This window comes from Trachemys scripta, chromosome 11 (assembly GCF_013100865.1).
Source record: "Trachemys scripta elegans isolate TJP31775 chromosome 11, CAS_Tse_1.0, whole genome shotgun sequence".
Taxonomy (NCBI): Eukaryota; Metazoa; Chordata; order Testudines; family Emydidae; genus Trachemys; species Trachemys scripta.
The window spans coordinates 39,816,534-39,843,118 of NC_048308.1; the positions used below are offsets into that span (position 1 = coordinate 39,816,534).

Genomic DNA, 26,585 nt, shown 5'->3' on the forward strand with positions numbered 1-26,585 from the left:
TGCATCCTGCTCAATCCTGTAATTTTTAATGTGGACTTCTACTCGGAAAAGTGACGGGTGTCCTGGGGTTCACCATTTATTGTCTCTCGATTTCCATATCAAAGGTGTTCAGTTTAGAAAAACAAACAATTTCACAGGGAAAATTAAGCCCCCGTTTACACCTGTTGTACCCACACTTTCTTTCATTTATGCCCTCAGTTACACCAGTGCAGCCTCTCAGTTGCACAGTTCTAGCTTACTGGAAGAAGTAAACAATCTTTTGATGATGCACAAATAGAATAGAATCCAGTTCACTCACACTTAGATGTGTTGGCTCAGGAGAGTGAAACAGGATTAAAAAGCAGTACAAGTTATTATTCTTTATACAGTAAGCAAGATGCAACTTTGAACACACATGGGGAGCAGATCTGCTGAGTTTAGAAGGTGACATTGTTTACACAGCCACTTTTCAGAGGAGAACCACATTTACTGAATTTAACTTTTTCATGGAATATTAAGTAATCTTTCCCTACCCATCCACCAGACACATTCAACATCACTGCCGGAGCCCTTAATGGTTCCCATTTCCTCTACATAACACCTCTGTCTTTGAGGGTCCATTTCCTGGCCACCATCCATTTTGCTGAAAATGACAGAATTTGGCCTCCATTCAGAACTCATTTGTCCTGGTGAGAGGGTTTGCTGTTTATTAACACGTGGCACTTTCTCTCCTCCATCCACCAGGGGCTGAGTACAAGTGGCTTGCCAGGGGGTTGAGAGAGCAAGGAGAGTTATGTGAAATCTGTGAGTATCTTACCACCGCACATCCTGTCATTCCTCAGATAAGATATGACAGCCATCATAAAGATTATGATCACAGGCTAAGTGGCCTTGAGCATTCAAGAAGTATAGTAATCTCTTAGTGGGCTTTATCCTGTGGTACACTTTATTGGTAGTATGAAATGGAATTAAAAATAAAAAAAATTGCTGTATTTATTGGGTGTTATTGAGATGGGTATGACAACTTTAGACAAACAGAAAAGTTCAATTATGTCTGAAATTCTAAAGCCATCTAGTTTACATTTTTTCCTTTTTTGTTCCTTTCTTATTATAATCACCTTTGTACAGAGCCAAAGAGAGAAAAAGAGAAAGCACTAGTTATTTCTCACTTCCATAATACAAGCTAAGAAAAGGAAACCATTAGGATCTTTTGGAAAAATATCTGCATTAAAATATAAAATAAGAAAACAATGTTGTCTAGAGTAGTTATAAATAAAAATAGTAAAAAGAAAAGTACCGTCAGTTTAATTATAAAACTGATCTTTTTTGCTCATTCCACAAAAGCGTGCAACTACTCTGAAAAGTGACACTGTAGACTTTCATATTTATTGTCTTTATTGAACTTCCAGATCAAAGCTACTTAATGTAAACTAAAAAGCCTGTTATTTTTCCTAACTGCCAGCATTGCAAATTCAATATGAGATCAGAAACAGAGAGCTGTGTATTTTCTGGCTCATGTATCATCAACTATAAAGTGTCTACTCTGAAAATTTAGCTGATGTCTCTGTTGCTGATGCATGAAGCAGAATAAAATCAAGTTCCCTTTCCCAGAGCTGCATTGGCTGTGCAGATTTAACAAAAGCAAAATGTGGTAAAACATTAATTTAATGAGTACAGTATGTAGCTAGAACTCTGAATAAACATGGGGTAGGACTACTGAGTAAGGAAGTGCCATTTTCACAGAATATAACTGCACATGAATGTTCTTTCATTTGTTTCAGAGATTTCTAAAACTAATAAGCTAAAACTTTATGGACACTAGACTCTGCTGACAAAAAAATCTGCATCAATGACAATAAAAAACATTACACATCAAACATTTCTTGTGGAATATTTCCAAGATTTTTCAGTCATAGCTTTTCTATAAACACATTTGTTTATGTTGAAATTTCTACCATTTTGCATTGATACTATAAAAATCCTATTATTTGCTTAAGACAAAAGCTTTCTGAAAGCTTTAGACAGGGAAAAAATTCTTAAATTAGCTTGAAAATTCAGTTTCCAGGGCAACAAATGCAGCTCTTCATACATCAACATTTCTTTATACTATTTTTATAAAATTAGTTACTGGAAAATTATAAGGCACATTTTAAATAAAGTAACTTGTTTTTTCAATTACTTTGATCTTTTTCTCCTAAACAAAATAGTTGGTTTCTCTCCTTTTTCAGAGGATATCAATAATATTGCTGAATTATTTTACCTAAGTTCTTCAGCTACAACAGAAAGACTAAATCCCAAATGCATGCAGTATCTGTCTGTCCAGGTATTTATAACATAGCCTCTGAGTGCTTTTATAAATTTATGTATACACCTATTTTAATCATCTTTATGTCAATTCTTCTCAATCCATTAATTTATTTTTTCAAATTAGAGAGCATGTGTGTGTAGTGGTTAGAGCACACACACAAATAAGACTGAGAGTTAGGATTCCTGGGTTCTATACCCAGCTCCCTTTCTAACTCTGCCACTTTACTGCTCTGACTCTGTTTATCCATTTGTAAAATAAATCTAAATATCTACCTCACACAGGTGTTGTGAGGTTTGATTATTGTCTACAAGCTTCATTAAGATCCCCAATAAGTTTCTCATACCCACCCACCCCACACACAGACTCATCCATTACAAAATAAATACAACTCCTCATTCAAGCTATGTCTCCTACATACTGAAAGAAAGGAAAGATAGATTATTTCCATCTCTGAATATCTGGAAGGCATTTAGATGTAAGGTTTAATGGTCGATAGTAGCACCTGATACAACTATCACTGAAATGAAAGGGCATCTTTCCAGTGATTTTAACAGGAGGATCAGATCCTAGGTGCACAATTTATTATGAAATAGATAGTATGTCTAAGGCTTTACGGCATCAGGATTGTCTTAAGAAGCAAAGAATAAACCAGTTACCTGCACATTTTACTCCCTGAGCAATGAGGCCCCACATAAAGTTGGCACAGTATTCACACCAGTGTGGACCCCTGAACGTGTGAACCTAGAAAACAGTAGCAGAAAGGACTAGATTATTTCACAGGCATAATAATCATGCGCATAAATGGGCCACAGTTCCCTTTTTACTAAGATAATATTTGCATTCATTTCCTTTAATTCTGGTTTGGGGCTTACCACTGAAGGAAAAGATGACACAATCTAAGAGAAAGATTTAACTGCCAAGATTCGTATAGCCTTATGGAAAAAGGTGAGCTTTCCATCCCGAGGGCCATCCTGAACAAAGGAGTCTAGTCCTCAGGAAATGGCTTTGCTTCACACGAACAGATCTGTAGAGTCAACTGATGGAATCGTCAGCCCCACCTGACCTAGATCGGTGCAGCTGGTCTAGGCTCTCTAAGCCAGGATATGTAAACTAGCAGACAGCCACAGTTTGCTGTGCTTCTCCTCCCCTGACCACCACCAGGGATGGGATTTCAGCAATGTGCATTAGTGCTTTAAATGGAACTAAACGGCAACTGCTTTCCAACACAGAGAAGAGTATGTAAGGGAATTGGGGTCCCCTCATTTGGGATTTATGCTGCCTGTCCTCTACATATGGTCTTGCAGGATATATGTAGTGGGGCTGCAGGGCCTGTGCCTAAATCAGAAAGAGCCCTGCTAGGCAAATGTATTGGTACAACATATACTCCTGGGGGAATTCTGCAACAAAAAAATTAAAATTCTGTGCATATTTTAAAATTCTGCAAATTTTATTTGTCAAAATAACACAATATAATCACACCGGTTTTAATTATTTTTGGTAATTTATTTCAAAATACTTGTCAGCAAGTATGTCTGTAACAATACAGACAACAAAAAATTCAGGACATTTTTTTGCCAAATAGATTCCTTACTAGGCATATTAATACAGAACTCTGAGTAATTCATTTAAACTACTATACGTAACTGTATTTCCCGCACCCATCAGAAGCAGTGCAAAGGCTTGGAGGAAATCAGGGGTAATGGAGATGCTGAGGGAGAGGGAAGTAGATTGCTGGGAAGGAGCCTGGATGTGAACTTGGAGGGTTGTTGGATATGGGTGGCAAACTATGGAACAGGTTTTTTTTGGGAGGCGGGGAGGAGCTTCCCCCATGCAGATCCTAGCTGACCCCTAGCCTCTCCCATTCAGTCAGGCACATATGCCCCTCTCCCCATGTGTCCTTGCACCCCCTGTCCACATGTCCCTTCACCCCACTCAGACACCCACTCTGCCCCATCCCCATGTGGCCCTGCACCCCTCCCCATCTCCATGTGGCTCTGTACCCCCTCTCTTGTCCCCACGTCTCTGTTCCCGCACTCAGCCACTCCCCTTTCCTTATGTAGCTCTGCACTCCCTCCCCCATCACCATGTGGCCCTGCACCTCTCTCCGCCCTGTGCCTCCACCCCCATTCAGCCCCTGCCCCAGTCTGTCCTCTCCCACGAGCCCTTACGAGCCCGTCTGAACCCCCAGCAGCCCCACACTGTCTGTCTCCCCATAGCCCCTGTCTTCTGACCTGGCCCGACAGGTGCTGTGAAGAAGGCAGGCTCTTTCTCTTTCCTAGCTGGCTTGGAGCGGCTGCTGTGTTCTAGCACCACATTGCCCTCTGGGGGGCAAAATGCAGAACTGCAGCAACATTTCAGCAGAAGCTTTTTTCTGAGCAAAAAATTAAAAATATGCGCAGCTCATTAATCATGTGCATGCGCAGTAGCACAGAATTCCCCCAGGAGTTTATATAGAAATGCTGAATACACACTCAGAGGTTCATTGGTTTAGTATAAAGGATTAACCTTTTTTCAGAACAATGTTACATATTGAAAACCTATCTGCATGAATTTAGTAAGCGGAAAATGAACAGGAATCCATTTAAGCAAGAACAGATTCAAAGCTAAGGAAGAAGCCAATGCTAGTCTCATTCCAGTCTTGCCTGCTTGTTCCAGTCCTTTAGCCACAATGAGCTGCCTCTGATTTATTTTAGTAGGTTTCCTGCTTAGAAAACCACAAGATTCTTAGCAGAGAAAATCATTATTTTGTTAACCAATGTAAAGGACTTTGAGTAGTTACTTGTAATAGATGATGAACTTAAATGAAATCAGTAACTGATGATCACAAAGTAATGAAATTCATAGTCAAGAATATTTTAGCCTTAACTCATTCAGTTCTGCTTAGATATTGACAGAGGGTCATCTTGCACATATATATGCAATACCTAATCGTAAGTGGATGTAGCAAAGAGAAAGGTGAACTTTTTTAAAACTTGGGTGCCTTAAGTTAAGAATCTAAATTCATACAGTATTTAGTGGATATAAATTATGGATCTGAAGTGGCCTGATTTTCAGAGGTGTCGAGCATCCACAGCTCCACTGACTCCAGTGGAGCAGGAATAGGTCAAAATGACACTTATCTCACACAAAATGAGTATTCAGAGCAGTTCATGGAAATTTTGGTAAACATTTGGGTATCATTAAGGTGTCCATAGTCCCCTAGAAATTGGTACCAATAAAGAAAAAGATGTAACTGCTATATGAGAAGTGTTTAGGTAAATCTAAGAGTCAGTCTGGAAACTTACTCCTGAATGTCATTGTGATTTTTATATACAGTCAGGCTTTTAATGCTATGACAATCAGGTTTTTGTGGTATCTTCTTTGGTATTTTTAACCATAGGGTATTTGTAACCATATTAGGGTTAGACTGTGATACCAGTACTCATATTTAGCAATACCTTGCACCATGAGTAGCTCCACTGAAGTCAATGGGCTGCTTGTGAAGTATCACTGTCCAGCCTTGATATGTAACTAAAACACATTAAAAATATTGACACTGTGTAATCTAGCCCATTAACCTCTTGTCTGGCTGACCCTCAGCATCTGCTTCCTCCATTCCCTGACCCTCTTTGCTGTCAAATACCTCTGGAGGAAGTCCTTTGGATTTCCTCCACTATTGGCACAAATTTACTCTCTCTTCCTTCAACTCTATTATGTAATTTACCAGGGAACCGTACTTTGCCACCCTCGTTGAATTACACTCCATGGCCTCCCTCTTGAAACCCTACCTCTTCCTCTCCCTACAGGAGCTGGCTGACTTCTACAAAGCCAAGCATGACATGATCAGTAGCTGTAATCACCATTCACCACCACCGAGATTTTTCATATGGTCTCCTCCTCTAATCCATCATGACCTCTTTGATTTCTTCCTGAGCATCTATTTTCTCTTACAATATAGGCATGCTCTGGTATCGCCCATCCAAAATGTCATACCTTGATGCCACTCAGAGCTAAAAAATTCTTGCCAGAAAATATGATTTCGTTGACATCAAAATCTTCCAGGGAAAAATGTTGATTTTGATTAATTTTTTTTGATTTTCTGGTTTTGAAAAACAAAACAAAAATGCTATTTTGAAATTTTTATTCTTTTCCTTTTGCTCAAAAATTCATGTTAGCATTTGCAGTTATAAACTTTTCAGAATTTTTTGTTCCCTGAAATGGTTTCGTATTTTGACTTTTCATTCCCATTCAGAATGGAAACTAAATTCCGCACAGAATGAAAATTTTGTTTCCCAAACGGATCTAATGCCACAGCTCCCTCCCCAAAGCCTGAGAAAATAGGAGAGTCTCATATTATGGCTTAAAGTACAACAGACTATCTCTGTCAGATCAAACAGGAAAACAAGTTTCAGAGTTGAGTGTCCTCCATTTGTATTTAAATGTTTAACTCTAGGCACTTTTATTCTGAGTTCTCCACAGTATAAATGGGGTACATTAGATCGACAAAACTGTGATGGGACATGGAAAGATAACTTGTCTCTGAGGTTTGCAGAATTCTTAATTCTTTTACTGAAAGCCATTTTTCTATACATAGGAAAAAAACTGCTGCACTCCAGTGACTTATAATCATATCTATTTTTGTACTGTATTTAATTAGTTTAATTAGAGCATTAGGTAGTGCTTATATGTCCAAGGTCAGACATTTAAAGAGTCCCAATAAATAATTTCACTGAGGGCTCTGATGACAGCATATACCACAAGCATGACATCCTTAAGCAGGTCTCACTTGCAGTGATATTTGAGGCCTTGGTAAAATAGGTCAGTGACATACCAGCCATAAGCGTTAGCTATCTATGTCTTTCTGGGGTCCATCTTTCTGCATATTATCTTTTGCCTTTTGAAATTATTAGGCTGCTCTTAGGATAGCTTGACTGAAATATGAGAGACAAGAATGATCCAGCATATAAATAAAATTCATAATCACTAATGGAATAAAACAGGTAGACTTATGTTACACTCAAAATTAAACAAATTAAGAATCTCTAGCTTTCTTATTTTACCTAGCAAAATTTTCTAGAAGTTATTCTAACAAACATTTAGAAAAAACAAGAGAGTTTATGAAGGAATGCAATAAAAATGCTTCAGAAATGTGATGTGATAGACAAAGATTAATTTGGAGAGCTTCATCAAAGCCAGCAATGAGAAGTACGGAGGGTTGGATGTGACAAGTGAGGTATGTATAGTTTACCACTGAAGCATACAAACCATAGTGCTAATGACTGTGCCTTGAGACAAAAAAAGTCTTCACGATTTATAAACTAAAGCCAGTATCCACTATGCCAGTTCCTGAGGGCATCAGCTTTTTCTTCATCTGTGTCAGATGACACCCATACTTTTTATATTGCAATGTAGCTTATTGTATGTACATCTCATTTAGGTGTCAGTCAGAATAACAGTTTCTGACAAATCCATACATTTAGCAAATATGTCATGCATTAATTTAAAAAATAACATAGAACAACACTGCAAGGGTACCTCCTGGGGTTCATAAGCTAAGTGGCCTGAGGCCTGGCCAGTGGTTGGAGGGGAGACCTCCAAAGGAAGAGTGTTGCAGGAAATAGAGTTCCTAATAATTTGTAGTCTGATGCCAATTTTGTGTAGACTAAGGGCTTGTCTACACAGGGCTTTAGTTTGCATCTGCAAATTTTAGTCCACACTAGTGTGTTGTGCACTAACTGGCCTGCGAGGACCCTGCTGACATGCACTAAAAGTTCCCTAGTGTGAAATAATGCAAGTAAGTCCTACTACATTAACATGCACTAGGGAACTTTTAGTATGTGCCAGAAGGGACCCCACAACCAGTTTGTGTGCGACATGCTAGTGCAGGCTAAAATTTACATCCCTGTGGTGCAGACTAAAGCTCTGAATAGGCAAACCCTAGGGCGTTATTAGCTCAGAGGACCTAGCTGAATTCCAATGTCAGCAACTAAATTCTGCCTGTTTAAATTTCCCATGTAGTTAATATTGGATACAATATTCTTCTATTTTTTTTATATGTAAATGTATTCTATGGCATTTTAAAGTATGTCAGCTTGAATGATTAACTCAACCTGTAGTATGCTCACTGCCACAATGGATTTTACCAAGCACTGGAATAAACGTGCCACTCTAGCAGCCATAATTTCTATAAGAAAAGTACTCTATATCCATATCTGGTCTGACAATGAAGTCACACAGATGCAAAGGGTGAAGGAAATAGATGCCAACAAGAAATGAATCAACTCAAATATCAATTTGGCCAAAATTCCTAAATAATCTTTAAAATAATGCTTTGTTGTTATAAGCACAGAGAAGTTAAAAGGCCACCAAAGCCACACAGCACATCAATGGAAGAACTGTGATTAATATACAGTATAGTTGCTTTTATTTGACGATATAATAGAAGTGAAGGCTATGGTATACTCTCTCTTAAAAGTGTGCTGACTGTACTTGTATCAACGATGGTGTCAACTTCCCAGAGCTAGTCTTGAATTGTGCCAACAACTTTGTTCAGCACTTCTTGAGAGGAAGGGACATTCTGCACGCAGTGCACCATCATTCAGAGAGTCGAGTATAAATAGGACCTTTATCAGGAAAGAGCTCATTGTCTTGAATGTTGAGCAGGCGAACATTCCTCCAGGTCCTCACTCATACCAAGCCAGGAGCACTGTCAAGTCTTTTTACTTCCTGCTTTGTGCTGATCATGTCAGCAGGAATGTGAACAACTGAGAATTATACTGAAGTAGTGTGCTATAGCAGGACCAATGCAGGAAGCAGAAGAAGAGAGAGAAAGTATAATTTTTTGCAAATTCAACAAAAATGATGAAATTTCTTTGAGCAATGGAATAATGGATTTTTCTTTAAATTGATATTTAGAATCTGATTCAGATGCCCCATTTTAACAGAAGATCTACATCACTTGATACAGTGTCCATGTAAAATACAACAGTTAGAAACTGGAGTTGAAAACCAAATAGAGTTCTTAGATTTAAAGCTATGGAATAAAAGAAATGTAAAATATTCTTCTGAAAGGGCAGATGATAAAGGGACTTCACTTTGCTATGTGCTGCAGCTAATTTGGAGAAAAGCAACTGATAAGAAGCTATGACACACTATGTATGCTCCTTGAGGCAAATGCCTTGACTGCCTTATTACAGCCTTTCTAAACTTCACCATATAAGTGAGCTAGTCAGCTCCCAGGGCCATGCACGTGCAAGGGCATGAGACCTAGAAATAGAGATGTGTAAAGCTCCTTGTGTCTGTATACAGTAGTTTGATTAAAACAAGGGTTTGAAGAAAATGCTATTTTATTTTTTAAATATAGGAGGAAAGCTTGAAATTGAGGACTGTCATGTGAAAAGAACTGGTAAACTAGTTTTGTGCTGCATAAAAACATTGCCTTGGAAAAGCTAGGGCAAATGTACCAGTAATTGAATATTTCTGTTGGAGAGAATGCACCAAAGCCTAAACCTTCATGGTATTAAGTTATCTTATGATCTATTATTAGTTTCAAAGCAGAGATACAGAATCTCTGAAAACTTCCTTGAAGCCTTGAGGAACTTTTAAAAAGTTGTCTTCTCTCTTTATGTGAAGAAGAGCTTTTTTTCACCTTTGAATGATGTTTAAAGTTCTAAATGTCTAAAAGAAACCTCAAATTTCTCAGGGTTCTCTTATCTCTGAGAATGTGTAAAGAGACAGGCTATGTTTTTTAAAAACTAGAGAAACACTCAGTTTATCAGAATGTTGATTTGCATGTAGTGACTCCTTTAAAGATATTCTGAAATAATTTAAGAAGCATAGATCCAGATCCACAGTTGTTGTAAATCAGTATAGCTCTATTTACTTCAATGGAACCAAGCCAAAAATACACCAACTCAGGATCTGGCCCATAGTTTCCAAACAATCAGATATGAAACCATATAGATTAGAATGAGAAGCTATGAAAAAATGCATTCAATGGACATTTGAAGGGTCTCCCAAATGGTTGTTTTTTTCTCTGTAACATACGCGCTGTACTTCATCTTTCAACTCTAATAAGTCTTAGACCAGGTCTACACTAGAAATTTTTGCCAGGATGATAATGTCAGGACAGCGATTCTTCACTACATTCGTATACCAACAGAAAGCCCGAGCGTGGGTGCAGTTATACTGGCAAACAAGTGCTTTTGCCGGGGTAGCTTATTTTGTCCAGGGGACTGATATAAACTATACTTTTGCTGGTATAAGCTGTCTCTTCACTAGAGGGGGTCTGTTGGTATAGCTATATGATCAAACCCTTTCTAACACAGAACTGCCCTCACTTCAATCTCTACTTGAGTAACACTTTTAAGGCCATATTCTGCCTTCAGTGACACGGTGCAAGCCCTTTGCCTTCAGTGTAATGGAGAACAGTATTTTGCCCTTCAATGTTGAGTACTGTGTTATGATGACACAAATATCAGATACATGCTAGGGAACCACAAAAAGAGGGTTAATCAGCATCTCTGCTGACAAATTAAATGGAAAATTGTGTCTCAATGGAACAAAGTTTTGGTTTTAAAGAGATTAAGTTAGCATGTGCATCAGTAATTTACCATAGTAGTCTTGCAACCAGTAATACAAGCATGTTAAATTAACCAGTCATGCTCTGACAGACACTAAGTAGCATAGCAACAAAGACAACAGCATGGCAATTGCAAATGCTGCACAAAAAGTTAGATAAATGTTCTTCTGGAAACATATTTCCTTTTTATCCATCACAAAATAAGTAAGACGACATACTAGGGAAAAAACACAGGAAAATGTATATACTGTAACATACAATTCCAACCCTGCTTCGACAGCCATTAACACCTCCTTGCTCAGTGAAGCAGTACAGGACTAATCTAGGTAGAAAAGTATTTTTGCACCTTGAAATATGGACATTTGTGAAATATCTGCAGAGTTCTTCTCCTAGCAGGATTCACATTCCACAAGAATCAAGATGCTGGTGGTATACCCACAAACAAGTCAAGGGAGATCAAAATTATCAATTCCCTAAGGACTGTGAATCATACAATCCAGAGAAGGAAAAGACCTCCTAGATTATCTAGCCCAACTCCCTAACACTGTAAAATTGTTCCCTACAGTATATTTGCTAGTGTTTTGTCCAGTCTTGTTTTAAATATGCCTAGTGATGGGCCTTCCACTACATCCCCTTGGGAGATTATTCCACAGGTTTAATTCATCTCCCTGATAGGAAGGTTTTCCTGACGTTCATTTTAAAAAATTGTTCTTTTCTTACTTTCCCCTCCCATACCTCCTGATTATATTCCCTTTTTATGACCCTAAATAATCTCTCCTTCCCCTGCCTTGGTGTTTATGTCCTTCAACAATTATTACAAATTATCATTCTTCCCCAACCTCAATGGGAACAGCATGTTCAGCCTCAGTAGCAGGGAGATGGCGGGGTAGGGCAGGGGGATACAAATATTACCATGACAAGATATGGAGTGGAGAAGAAAGAGAGGGAAAAGCTCTATATCACTGTAGCATTTTAGGAATGGGGGTGGCTCAACTGAGGAAAATGTGGAGGGATTCTCAGGGCTGTGGAATCAAACAGACATTCCCATGGAAAGAAGTTGCACATTCCCCCAAACTTAATACATTCAGTCTGAAAAGAATGTTTCACATTTCTTTATTGCGCATGCTCAGGGATCCAAGACAAGCCTCAAAGTCCCTCATTCTGGGCATGGCTCTGTAGATCACTTGTCTGATCTGGTCTTCAAAATTTTGTTTGGAATAAGTATGTGACTGTGAGATCATACTGTCCAGGAGCATAATCCAATTTCTACTGCCCCTGTCCCAATACTGGTTGGTAGTCTGATTCTGCAGCCAGTTCAAGTCCTTGGTCTTAATCTTAACATTATTTAATTGATAAGGTCTCAGCTACATTAGAAACTTCATCTCCAGCTACAAACTACCAAAACAATTGTGCTCTCCTGGGACAACACAGTTTACAGAAACTAGAAGAGAACACGTAACAGGTACAGACAAAGAATTAGCAGTTGAGGTATCCAATTGCAGCATGAACCTCAGGAAGAGATTAGACAAATCCAGTCTGATCACTTTAGGAAATGCTGCAAAACCTTCCTATTTGGCAAAGCTTTTCCACCATAACCAGATCATCATCTGCAGCTTCAACTATTCCTCTCTTCCCTGCTTCAAAAAACAAAGAAAAAACAAATACTCAGAACAGGCCTGTCTTTAGTCCCAAAAGGGAAGACACTCATTCTATGGTATTGGGTTGCAGCACAAAACTGATAAGCAGATTTCAGTAGTTGTTGAGTCATGTCCATAATGGGAAATAAATCTAAATATAGAGAGGCCTTGATATGGTTGATGGCAGGTTGCAATCATAAAGATGATTCAACAGATGGCCCTGGTTTGTTTTGACAATTGAAATATTATACAGTATGCTGGACTACACAAATGGGATAAATGGACTGAAAGTAAAATACACCAAATACTCAATATGGCTAGATCTAGTTTAAGCCACATTTATCATCTCAGTTCACTCTCAAGTCTCACTATTTAATTCCTGTTAAATAAAATGTCATTTTAAGCAATTCCTTGTAATTGCTATGTTTGGAATGACTTATTTTGCTTTTAATAATAAAGTTTATGTAAAAAAACAGTAAAGCAGATGTGCTTATATTTTATCAATATAAACATATTTAACATTTACCTCTTATCCTGGAGGTTATATATTAAAAACTCACTCTGGCTTGCCATTTATAAGTTGTCATCCCTCTTTTTTACTTATGGAGATAAATTAAACAGAATTTGGCCACAATGAATTTGCATTTGAGACGTGTAAACATCACATCATAACTGCACAATCTAGAAAATATTATAGTATTTGCAAAATGGTGATCATTAACTGTACTAACATGGTCCTACTTACAGAGCTCAGAATCATCCACAGCAAATCAGGCTGCCCACTTAGGGCAGAAGATAGCTTTGGGATGATAACTGGACTTTCAGGTGGCTTAAACAACACCGTGCGTCCAAAAACAATTATGTCAACACAGAGTTGAACTCTAATATTTTAACCCCTTTTTCTAATTCCACATCAAACAAAATCGGAGTTAGCAGATTTATTGGTGACAACTCTGGATGATTTGAAGGGGACAGCTGTTGTGTTTGTGATATAGTCCCATCACCACTGGTATTTACAATTTTTTCACCTCATTATTCAACAAAAGGTTATTTCTGCTACTGCATTACAATATTTCTAAGTATTTTAAAGTTTGCTAGAGGCAGCAGCCAAGTATTCTGCCATTTTGCATGCACCCAGTAGCCAGCAGAAGAATGCAATAAGCCTCCACACTGCTTTCCAAGATGATGGCCATGGTTGTAATAGCACATGCAACAAAAATAATTCTCCATTTCCTCTCCCCCAACTGTGCTAGTGAGCACTTACCTCAAGTGCTTGGTGAGACAGTCTAATTAATAAAATAAATTAATAACACCTCAGATATGTCTACCTGCCTTTTACCCCAAAGGAATCAAAAGCATATTACTGAATGTACATACAGAACGCTATGCAGCAGTTCAAACAGGAAGTAAAGAAGCCTCCCATTTTCAAGTGCAAGATGCAGAAGGAATCTAGGGAAAAAATAGGACATTCCCAGGTTGAAAGTCTTCCAGGCCACCTCTATCCTTGCAAAAAGTGATGGGACAAGGTAGAGCATCAGCCTGGAAAGGGTTAAGAGATCCCTGCCTATCACATGGCTGGCAAGGAAGAGGAAGCTGAAGTGTGTATCCTCTCTTCCCCTGGTTGGTGGATGCAAAGCAAAAGGCCTGAGGGGACTACGTCCAGTTTGGTCCATCAAGTTGCTTTATTTTGTGTTCAAACAATAAATCGTGCCCTGAGGCAAGGACCTTCACAATGACTTGGACAGGGTGTTTGCTTCCTTTCCTGAGCTTGTAAAACAGCCCACCACCCTGCTAGTGACCTGAGATATTTAGTTAGGTGATTTAAAATGATAATATCTATACTTTTAGGATGACAATCTGACTGTCATACTGAGCAACAATGCAGGGAGCCACATAATCTACTACTTGCTGTTGGTTTCAGATCTATGGCACCATAAATTTGGAGGGTTTATAATTTAAAAAAAAAAAGAAACAAAAATAAGGATTTTTAAAGCTATTGTAAATGAAGGTGAAGGCCAGACTTTAAGCCTATCATTCAGGACAACATCCCTTTAACAGGTAAATTTACCAGTGGCACACAAGCTTCTGTTCTTGTGAAGAATTAGCAGATTTTAAAACATTTATTTAACAAAAGGTATCTGTTTACACTGACTTCATTGTAATGGCTTGGTGGAAGAACTGGCGTACTTTTAATAGGTGTATTTTTCTAACAGGAATACATTTAAGGAAAGAGCAGTACAACAGTGATAATAATAATCTTCACAGTGGAAAGTTTGTGCAGTATTTACTACTTAAGATCAGGCACTATGTTTAAGCAGCTAGCATAACAAATTAAAATTTACAAGGACAGTGCTATAGAAAATCTATTTCAGAAAAGAAGTAGACTAACAAGAATCAGACCATCAGAATATTTCCAGAACAGAACAGAAATATATGCTATTTCATACAGCAGCTAAGAAAGAAAGCGGTATACAAAATTAAACATAAAAAGTATTTTATATATACGGGTATTCATGGGAAATCAGTATCTATTAGCACCTATTATTATCCTCAAAATCTAAGGCAAAGGTCTCAGTTGCAAGGCAACATTTTAAATCACCTGTTCAACCCAGGTTCTTGCAAAAATATACTGTGGATTTAATTGACAGCCAGCAGGATTATTCTGTGCCAAATGTTCATATTAAATGCTAATTTTCTATTTTTATATAATTTTGTATACATTTTTCAAAATTATACTTATTGGAGGAGTCCTGTTCAGTAAAACATTGTGATCATAAAGGTTTCCAATTTTAGTGATGGTATGAACTTGAGAGCTAGAAGCCATATTAAAAAAAAAAAATCAAATGAGGAGTGTCGACTGCTGGAAATGTAAGTAAAAATAAAATATCAGATGGAAATTGAAACAGAAAATAAGTGAATGTCATCAGATTTCTTGCCAAAATATTCAAGATTCCCCCCACACCTTAACATTTTAAAAAATCTGTAGGGGAAAAAAACCAACAGCAAAAAAAAAATCCATGTTCTAGGCACTCAGTGTAAAGTTGATATAATCACTCAGTTCACTTATTCAGTTTTGCATATACAGACTGCCTATTATGTGATGAATTTCGTTGCAAAAAGCTGAATTTCCAAGACTTTACATGATAGTTACAACAATCATATACACAGAATACATGTATTGTCATGCGTATCTCTTAATGGATGAAAGAGGAATATATTTATAAAAACACATTAGAACAATAATTAGAAGCTACATAAAAGTAAAAGCAAATTATATTAAAATGAAGAGTAGGTGCTAGTGTCAGCAGCTTCAATAGTCCCCTGGTAAGCCATACTCCTTTCATCAGAGTCAATTCATTAACACAGGAGAAAAGCCAGAAACTAAGGGAAATGCAGACCATCTGCTCAATCCAGATGCAACAGAACATGCTTCTTATATCCAATGCTATTTACCAGCAACAAACAGAGATAAGATCTGTTTAATCCTCTAATCAAAGATTGAACAAACGTCTTTTGACATCTCTGTTTCACAAATAAAAATTAAACTAAAATAATTATAATTAAAAGATAACTTTCTCACTGCATCTCACTGTTAACTTTTCTTTCTCTATATATAGAAACAATTTTAATTAACATAGATACCCCAGGTACACAACAATGAAATGTATTTAAGCATTCCACAATTTTTTTGCTACTAATTTATGTTTTTAAATGTCTAATTGCTTTAACTAGCAAGAATATTTTAGCTGAAGTGTTTAAGTTTTTAAAAAGCCACATTGCATGTATTTACTTGCAGTCTTGAAGCTATTCTAGAACTAAAAAACATTTTCTGTAGTTATAAGTTGAAAAAAGTAGGATAATTCTTACCTTGAAATTGTGAACCTTTTCATATTTTGGAATATGTTCATTTTCTTTCAGGGTTGCTCTTCTGACAAGTGATGTCAACTGTGAATAAGCAAAGAGTTTAAGAGGTTGCCAAATTGTCACAGATGACTTCTGAGAACCCAGTTTCATTCCCAAGGCTGCTATCAATAAATCTTGTTGACGGCTCTCTTGTTTTGAGTTGTGAACTGCAGATCTTTTAGCTTTTTGCCCTGACCAAGACTCTTTGGATGGCATTTTAGAATTGACAGGAAATAAAAATAAAAAGCTGTATTGATCTGTGCTCTCTGTAGATCAATCTGAATTCAAAAGACAGAAACAAACATTTCAGAAACCTAAACTGATCTGGAGAAAGACACGTTCATAGTGATGATAATGATGCACTTCTTGACGTAACTAGGCAGATTCTTCTTGCTTCTGTTTTTAAAGGGTTATAATATGAGCTTGAAAAATGTAAAGGTCTAGATACCAATAAAATTGGAGTTAGTATTAATGTAAGAAAGCTCAGCGTCTCTTCATCCATTCACAAAAACATATTATTTAGTTAAATAATGCATTTCTAAAAGCTCTCATTCCTACTCAATATTCTGATGCCCATTTTGAATGAAAGATGCTCACATACTGCATATAATCAGTTTCTAGCAACAGACACTCTGCTAACCTCAGTCTAGCAAGAAGGGGGTGGCAGGGTGGGCTTTAGCAGTGAGGGATGGATTAGACTGGTCAGATTACAAAGGCAGATAGCCAATGAAAAAACAGCAATAGTATTTAAGTACTGTATTCCTTAACTCACTCACTCTCCCTCCTCCCGTGTAAGACGTACTTGCTGGCTCAAGGAAAAATATCAGCAGGAAGATAATGAGCAATGAATGAGTCATGCATCATTACAAAATGGCATCTTTTTGCCATTTAAAAGCTGAGGAGACGGTAATACATTTTCATGCTTAAAAATACTGTGAAAAGATAACCCAGGAGAGACTAAAGAAACAGCTCTATTTTTTGCTAACTACGAAGTGATGCTGGCAACTGGAACCAAACTGTATTAATGCTGAGCATAGCAGTCAGTGCAGATTGTTTTTCATTTATAATGACACTATTCTTGTGTTTGTTGTGAGGAAGTAGAGCAAGGCCCGACTGCTCTCTGACAGTGAAATGTGTTTTAAAACTGTGTGTAATAAACTAATTCTACTGAACGGAAGTGTCAGCTTTTTCTTCTCTCCAGTGGAGATCTCAGCACTTAAAATGTACAAGATCTCACCTGTTTAAACCACCTTTTCCACCCAAAGATCTGGAACTAGATTCGCTGTTGCCCTGCACATTGCGTAATTGTGCACATCAGCACAAAATGAGTGCAAAGTGGGTGTAAAATGCTACCAGGTCAGAAGGGTAGCGTTTCACACCCATTTAGCACTGGTGTAAACAATTACAGAACGCTCAGGGCACCGGAGGAGCTGGCTGCTACGGTTGTGGCCCTGCATGCACAGACTTGACCAACTAGCCAGGGTGCAATCCCCATTTACTCTTCCTCCTCCATCTAACTCCAACACCACAAGCACTCGCCCCTTCTGCAGTAGGGGAGAGAGATGACCAGTTTTTATACCCCACCAGTCTATGTGCGATGCCTAAGACACACAGGGATGTGAAGGCTGAAGGGCAGAAGCTGCGTGGAGCCAATTGATGTGAGCTTTGAGAATCAAGGTGCTTGAGCAGGATTTTCTGATTTTCCTTCTTGGCCAATATCTCGTCGGGTTTGCAAAATATCCTAAACCAGCCTGGATTTGAGGTTCAGATGCAATACAGATGCTTTGCCCAATGCTACTGCTAGGATTTTGCTTCTGAATAGCCATGAGCCAGCATGTTGGCTACAGGCTGCAGTTGAAATGCAGTGGTGGTTCCTAGACTGGCCACATAAGCAGTTCAATTCAACTCAGACAGGGGATTGGTTAGCCAGACTCTGAATACCACTGCCCAAATTTCTTGTTGGGGATCTGTTCCTGCCCTCACTCTATTGAAAAATAACTGTCCAACTGCTGCCAGGATCTATCGGTTTTAACCACTCCGCTCCGCAGCGGTATCTGGCCTTAGTTTTGACATACCTAATATGAATCGGTGTCCATTTATTGTGCTCTCTTATCTCTGTCCTGGTTTGTTGAGCCACACACAGTGGAATGGATGTGGTGGGGAGGGGACGGTCCCAAGCAGGTAGCAGTGGTTGGGAAAGGCTACCATAGCACAGATGTGGAAGCAAGTGGGGAAGGAGATGCTCACACAGATGAGGTGGAAGCTGGATGGGCTATTCAACTCACACACTTCTTCAGGGTGCTGAAATTCTAGGGCTTATCCCAGCCACAAATTTCTGGCTAAAATGACACATCAGAATTTCACCCCTAATCTACCAGACCTGGCAGCATTCACTATTAAATAATGTACAGGTAAATCCACAACAATGGAATACATCTGTTCCAAAGGGCTCCCAGTGACAGCCAGCTCAGCAAAGGAGAGATTGGTCCTGGGAACCAAAGATCTGTCTCAGATAACATTGTGGAATACTAATGCCAGTAGGCCAGCCAACTAGCCCCCAACTTCCTCTTCACTTCACTCACCCCTTTAAAAAAAATAAAATCACAGACACTGCTCTGAAGATGCACTGAACTAGCAAGAAAATAATATATTTTCCAGTTCCATTACTAGAAGAAATAAGCCAGCCATTCTTTAATGGTAAATTTGCACTCAGACAATTATCAGAACATACCACTGTTAGTTCTTATAACACTATAAATACATTATATTACTTAAGAAGTAATATAAATCATTCTGATTTTTCCTTTTCATCCTCTGGCAAAGTTTGACATACTTTTTTCTTAGTTGTCAATTTCCTTTTTTCTATTTCTAAAAGACTGATTTATTTTCAATTACACTTTAGAATCACATTAGTAGAAAATGATTTCTGGGTCCTAGAAAATTAAATCTAGAGAACACCAATAAAAAGGTAAACAAAACCACCTAACAGGGAAAGGTCACCCTCTCACTGCTGTAATTATGAAAAAGGTTTGTAATCTAAAAAGTAGCTTTAAGATAAAGTAGTGTTAGAATTAAAATGAATTGTTAGAAAAAAATCTACCTACAACTGGTTATTAGTCTTGCATAAAGTAGCTTCACATTGTTTATTACAAGGTTATTTTCTGATGATTACACACACACATATATATACACACACTATATATAGATACAAATACTGCACATACCTTATACTTGTATTTTTATATTGTATATGGTGTAATCCAATCAAACCAATCTAACCATGTTAAACAAAGTTGCATAATCAGGCATTAAAAAATTAGAGAAAATAGTATGTGATCATGCAATTAAAGACTCCTCCGTAAACACATAAGAGGCCAAAATTAAGATTGCACAGGAAACCTTCATTCTGGCAGTTCCTAACGAGTACTTGGCTTTGCAACCTTAATGTTCTTTTATTGCAGTTTTTTTGTATGTTATTTCCTACTGTTAAAAAAAATGAAAAAACAAAAATTCCATTATGCGACGCCATATTGACCCTCAGCTTGGGTCATTAGCAGGATTCAGACCTATAGATCTCTACCATTCGAGCTAAAAGACTGAGTAACTATTAGTAGGCTGTTATCCTCTATGTTGACCAGCCACTAGAGTGACTAGATGAGATACACTCTTTGCAGTGGGTTTCACAGGTATTTGCTGTATGGAAATGTGGTTTAGTGGTTACAGATCCTACTGCTCCTGTGCCCTTAGCCTGTTTGTCCCCTCGGCTCCTAGCCACCTCACTCCAGCTTCTGCCCTGTCTTCCCTTCTGTTCCTACCCTACCCCCTACCCCTTGGCCTCCTGCCTCCCTCTCTTCCTTTCTGCCTCTCCACCCATTGGCCCTTGCCTTCCCTCTCCTCTCATCCACCCCATAGCTCCTGCACCCCTCTCCCACCTCCCACAGCTCCTGCCACACTCCCCTCTGCTCCTACCCTACCTCCCATCCTCTGGTTCTTGGCTCCCTCCACCACAATGGCCCCTTCTTTGCTCCTGCAACCATGACCTCTTATCACAGTGCATCTCTTACCAACATACAAGCATCTATAACCACTACCTAATAAAAGGGACTGCTGTGCTCTTTTTTCTTTTATTTGTGAAGTTCTTTGTACTGTTGCAATATTTGCTACTCTAGTTTTTCTTGTGACCTGGTTTTTCTAAATAAGATTTAATTGGGATATATACACTTATTTTTGCTAGTCTCAGAACCAGTGAGATCTTATTTTACTATGTATCATCTACAGAAATGTTTTGTACAGTGTTCCATGGCTTACAATGCACTCTAATGTGTCACTTTCGAGCAGCTAGCAACAGTCATGTTATAAAGCTTAACTCAGGCACCACATAATAAAATAGGTATCATACACGATATTTTTCTAAAATGGTAAGCCAACACATTCAGTATGTGTCAAATATTATAACAAAATAAAACTACTCAGCGGGAAATTATGATAATAGACCATTCCAGATGCATAGATAAGCTCTCTAAAATCAGAAAATGCCAAAGTCAAGCTCGTGTGGGCAACCTTTCCTCTCGCTTCTTGTGCATGTTCATTACAATAGAGTGTTCAGTATTAGGACCACACGGGTCCTCTTTCAAATACAATATCATACTATTTTTTTCAACCTTAGATACACATATGTAATATCTTGCAGTTTTTGTCACTCATAGGCATTTTTACTCTTGTAATGATTCAATATACTTTTCTTGATTTAGACTTTGTATATAATAAATTCTCTGTACTCTAAGGAATGTATTTTAATAATAGTCAGAAGCTATATTATATACATTTTCTTTACAATCAGCAGCACAGCCTCCCTTACACATGTCAGGGAATGAGCTTTTAAAAGAAACCCGATTTGCTATGCACTTAGCCACCTTCTAGTGTTCTCACTAAATAGCTAAGTTAGACATGCACATATGTGCAGAAAATCTTTCCTTGCCTGCACACTTTATGAGTGTATTTTATGGATCAGTACACAATTTTCAAAGGGTAATAAATCGGTTAAATTGCTAAACCAAGCCCCAATTTTTTCCAGTACAATACTAGGCATTTCTCCTTACTGAAGGCTATCTCCATTCCAAATCTCATTTTCCCAGGCATTTCAGCTATAGGCTTGTTCCAAAAAGGTCACACAGTTTCGACTGTTTGGAATTTGTGACGAGTTTTTTTTCCCAGCGTCCTTGAACGTAATTTTTTTTTTTTAAACTCAGGATTTCCAGACACAATTTACCTACAGATAGAGATGATGCATAGAAAATTTCAGCCTGGAAGGCAAAATATTTAGAAACTTATGAGCAACTAAAAACAGGAGATTAGAATGGAAAGCATCATGCAATCTCAACTACTAAGATTGTGGTTGTCGTTTGTCCTGCTATAATATCACATCTAAACACAGCTCCAACACAGAATTTTGCTTTATAAAAATAAACACAGTCCCAACCTCTCATATCAATATGTAACACATCTCTAAATACAATATATTTCTGCAGAAAGATATTTTCTAGAAAAATAAAATATTTTTACAGCTATACTGTGCAACTGCTGCAGCCATACTCTGAAGCTATTGAAATATATTTATTGTGTGTGTAACTTGGTTTGAGTTAAAAGCTACTCAGAGATGAATTTGCTTTTACAGCTGGCTGAAAAATGAAAACCTATTATTGAGACAAATTTTAGAATGCCTGGTATTGTCATTCTGAAATGATCAAAATGGATCCAATGCTAGTTTTTAAAAGATTTATTGTGATATTTGTTTTAATTTTTTTTTGTAAAACTTTTATCAAAAAAGTTATTGAAATGGTTAACATTTATCATGTCAAAAATGTAGATAATCATTTACATTTTGATGTTTTCCATAAAAATTTTGATAAAATCCAAAAAACATGCAACATTTTTCTCACAAAAAACCTTTTTTTTAAATAGGCCATTTTAAATAAAAAAAACTTTGTTAAAAACATTCATCCGGCTCTATTTGTGCTGTAAAATTCAACCTTAATTCACATGTAATCCTTTAATTGAAAAAATAATTAATAAACCCAAAATTAAGCTAAAAATAGGAGATAAGCCATTAATGTTTTGTGTAGTCACTGTGCATAAAGCATGAATTGTGTTTTATGTTTCTATTTTATGAATTGCGGCTGGAGAATATTAATGTTATACTTTTGTAAGAATCTTAGATTCATGCTAGTATAAAAGATGGTAAGATTTAGAAATATGAAATATAATGCTATAAGTTTTACTTTAACACAGTTCTCATAGACTAATAAACACACTTCTAAAATCAAAAAGATCTTCACACAGTCAACTTAAAAAGTTGTTATTCTGCAAACTTAGTTTTACAACCCTCCAATCACTATATTTCAGTCTTGGGACAGTCTGGTTTATTTTGTTACTACAAACATGGTTTGTTTTAAGTTTACTTAGATGCAAGTTATCAAAACTGGCCTTTTGGAAATGACAAGTGGAAAGTGCAGACTGTCAAGAACAGTCCACCGTGACTGTTTATCTCTATTACTAACTCTAAGCCAAAAGCAGCTAATATTTTCTGTGCTGTAGAACAGTAGAATCATAGAAATGAAGGGCTGGAAGGGACCTCAAGAAGGGACCCCAAGTCCAGCCCCCTACGCTGATGCAGGACCAAGTACACCTTATACTATACTGAACAGTAAATGATACTGAGACGTATTCCCCTATGCACAATACTGCAAACAATTTTATTCCTGTATCACTGGATTACATGATACATTAGAAGCAAGTACTACAAATACATTAGAAGCAAGAAGATGACTAAGGACAGAATAGGCCCTTTACTCAATGAGGGGGGAAAAATAACAACAGAAAATGTGGAAATGGCAGAAGTGCTAAATGACATTTTTGTTTCAGTTTTCACCCAAAAATTTAGTAGTGATTGGAAGTCTTACATAGTGAATCCCAGTAAAAATGAGGTAGGGATCTGAGGCTAAAATAGGGAAATAATGAGTTAAAAATTACTTAGACAAGTTAGATGTCTTCAAGTCGGCAGGGCCTGATGAAATGCATCCTAGAATACACAAGGAGCTGACTGAGGCGATATCTGAGCCATTAGCGATTATCTTCAAACACTCATGGAAGATGGGAGAGATTCCAAAGGACTGGAAGAGGACAAATATATATTGCCAACTAATAAAAAGGGGAATAAGGACAACTGGGGAATTACAGACCAGACAGCTTAACTTCAGTATCCAGAAAGACAATGGAACAAATAATCAAGCAATCAATTTGCAAACACCTAGAAGATAAAATGACAAGTAACAGTCGGCATGGATTTGTCAAGAACAACTCATGTCAAACCAACCAAATATCTTTCTTTGACAGAGTGACAAGCCTAGTGGATGGGGGGAAAGCAGTAGTTGTGCTATATCTTTACTTTAGTAAGACTTTTGATACTGTCTTGCATGACCTTCTCATAAACAAACTAGAGAAATTTAGCCTAGATGGAACTAGGTGCATGACTAGTTGAAAAACCGTTCCCAGAAAATAGTTATCAGTGATTCACTGTCAAGCTGGAAGGGCATATCGAGTAGGGTCCCTCGGGGACTGATCCTGGATTCGGTTCTGTTCAATATCTTCATCAACAATTTAGATAATTCCATAGAGAGTACACTTATAAAGTTTGCAGACAATACCAAGCTGAGAAGGATTGCAAATGCTTTGGAAGATAAGATTAAAATTCAAAATGATCTGGACAAACTAGAGAAATGGTCTGAAGTAAACAGGATAAAATTCAATTAGGACAAATGCAAAGTACTCCACATAGGAAGGAACAATCAATTGCACACATACAAAATGGGAAATGACTGCCTAGGAAGGAGTACTGCGGAAAGAGATTTGGGGGTTATAGTGGATCACAAACTAAATATGAGTCAACAGTATACTACTGTTGCAAAAAAAATAATAATGAACATCATTCTGAGATATATTAGCAGGACCATTCTACTCTGCGCTGATAAGGCCTCAACTGGAGTGTGATACTGTGTCCAGTTCTGGGCACCACATTTCAGGGAAGATGTGGACAAACTGGAGAAAGTCCAGAGGACAGCAACAAAAATGATTTAAGGTCTAGAACTGGGTTTGTTTAGTCTGCAGAAGAGAAGACGGAGGGGGCACGTGATAACAGTTGTCAAGTACATAAAAGGTTATTACAAGGAGGCGGGAGAAAACTGTTCTTGTTAACGTCTGAAGTTAGGAGAAGAAGCAATGGGCTTAAATTGTAGCAAAGGAGATTTGGGCTGGACATTAGGAAAAACTTCTAACTGTCAGGGTAGTTAAGCACTGGAACAAATTGCCTAGGGAGTTCTGGAATCTCCGTCATTATCTAACCTGTTCTTAAAAACCTCCAAACATCTTTCAGGAATGGTCTAGTTATTACTATTGCTGCCTTGAGTGCAGGGGACTGGACTAGGATGACCTCTCGAGGTCCCTTCTAGTCCTACATTCCTATGATTCTATTATTTTCAATTTAGAAGAAATTCAGCTTTATTTTTAAGTACAAATACATGACTGATCAAAGCAAGATACCTTTTCAACTGCCAAACAAAAAAACCCTACATTTGCTTTTTTCTTTTTTTTAAGATATGTTGATATAGTTGCCTGGGTCCAACAATGGCATAAATCCAGAGTACTTCAACTAATGCCAATGGTTCTGGACCTGCATGACCCCATTAACTTCAATGGAGTTACTCAGCATTTAGTGAAGTCAGAAACTGGCCCACTGTATCTTTAGAAACAGAGAGAGGGGGAATACTAGGGATTTCCTTAAAGTTTTTTTTCCAAGTTTAAGTATTTCCAGAGAACTTTATGGAAAAGTTTTAGAATGAACATAGCTGCCATTTCAGTGTTAAATCCCACGCTGCAATAGGGTGACCAGATATCCTGATTTTATAGGGGCAGTCCCGATATTCGGGCTTTTTCTTATATAGGCTCCTAATACCCCCCACCGCCGTCCCGATTTTTCACATTTGCTATCTGGTCACCCTATGCTGCAATGGCTTCATTTTGAAAGTAATCGCCACAACTTTATTCATACTGAATAACCAAGACACTAGGCATGCAACCTAGACTAGACACTATCCTGGCATTAAATCTTCTGCAGAACCCCAGCACAGAATACTCCTATGCCCTTGAGTGGGGCAGCACTGCGGGCTCATTCCCCTATTGAGGGCCCAAGGCCTGGTGTTCTCAAACACCATGTTCCATGCACCAGGAGACTGGCACCTCCACTGTGTGACTGACCCTCTTTGTCTTGTATGAAACTGGTCTAACTCACTGATGTCCCCTGCGTCCCTGGAAAATAGCCTTAACTTACAGGTTACTCCCGTAATGGAATGCCTCCCCCACTATGGGTGTATTTAATTAGTTAAATCATCTACTCCAATCCTTCCCTTATAGGCAACAACTACCAATCAAGAGGCACAAAGCAAGCTGTGACAGCAGAACAAATGCAGAGTTGTTACCAAGCTGTATGTGAGTAAGACAAGATAAATCACAAACACTCACCATTATTAAAAGGATAGTCAGGAAGGTCAGAATTAAGATGTCATCTTACTCTTAACTCATACTGCAGTGAGGAGAGAAGTGCAGCAGTGAGAGTTAAAACTAAAACATCAGCCTGCACGCTTAAGTTTCCTCACTCCTGACAGCTCATATAATCACTATCACTTACTCAGGGGCACAGAGGGGGATCAAATGGGGGCAAATACCAGCCAAACATGGCAAATAACTGCAGGAGGGAGGGGCAGAGGAAAATGGAGCATGACAGATATACTCTCTCCCTTCCCTTCAGATAGCAAAAACCACTCTGCATGAAAGCCATGTAGTTAGGGCTCAGTGGATTTTTTTTGAGGGACACAGTGTTGCCAGCTGTTGGGGAAGCAGATTTGGGGTGCATCAAGGGGGCGCCGTACTCTGCAAAATGGTGAGATTTTCCAGAGGAAAACCACCCCAGAATTAATGCTGCCTCTTGCAACATTCATTTTCTATCAATAACTTCTACAGCGCCTCCATCCAGGAGCTTGATCCTGGAAGATGCTGAGCACAGGACGAATATTAAGGCAATATGGGGCCTGAAGCGCATCACAGCACAGCACCTTTGGCCTCCCTCCCACATTAGAGTACAGTAGCA

General features: G+C 38.1%; 1 protein-coding gene across 8 annotated transcripts in view; it reads right to left on the bottom strand.

Annotated features, from left to right (window-relative positions):
• Positions 1-26,585, bottom strand: part of CHN1 (chimerin 1) — a 156,040-nt gene that overhangs the window by 21,382 nt on the left and 108,073 nt on the right. For 6 of the 8 annotated variants that reach the window (XM_034785634.1, XM_034785635.1, XM_034785636.1 and 3 more), the window contains 2 exons: positions 16,352-16,429; positions 2,944-3,028 (listed from right to left, as the gene is read on the bottom strand). In XM_034785634.1, the coding sequence (XP_034641525.1) occupies positions 2,944-3,028; positions 16,352-16,429 (163 nt within the window). Of the gene's footprint in view, positions 1-2,943; positions 3,029-16,351; positions 16,430-25,960; positions 25,980-26,585 lie in introns of those variants that run through there. The other 2 variants (XM_034785641.1, XM_034785637.1) reach the window with 2 other exon arrangements.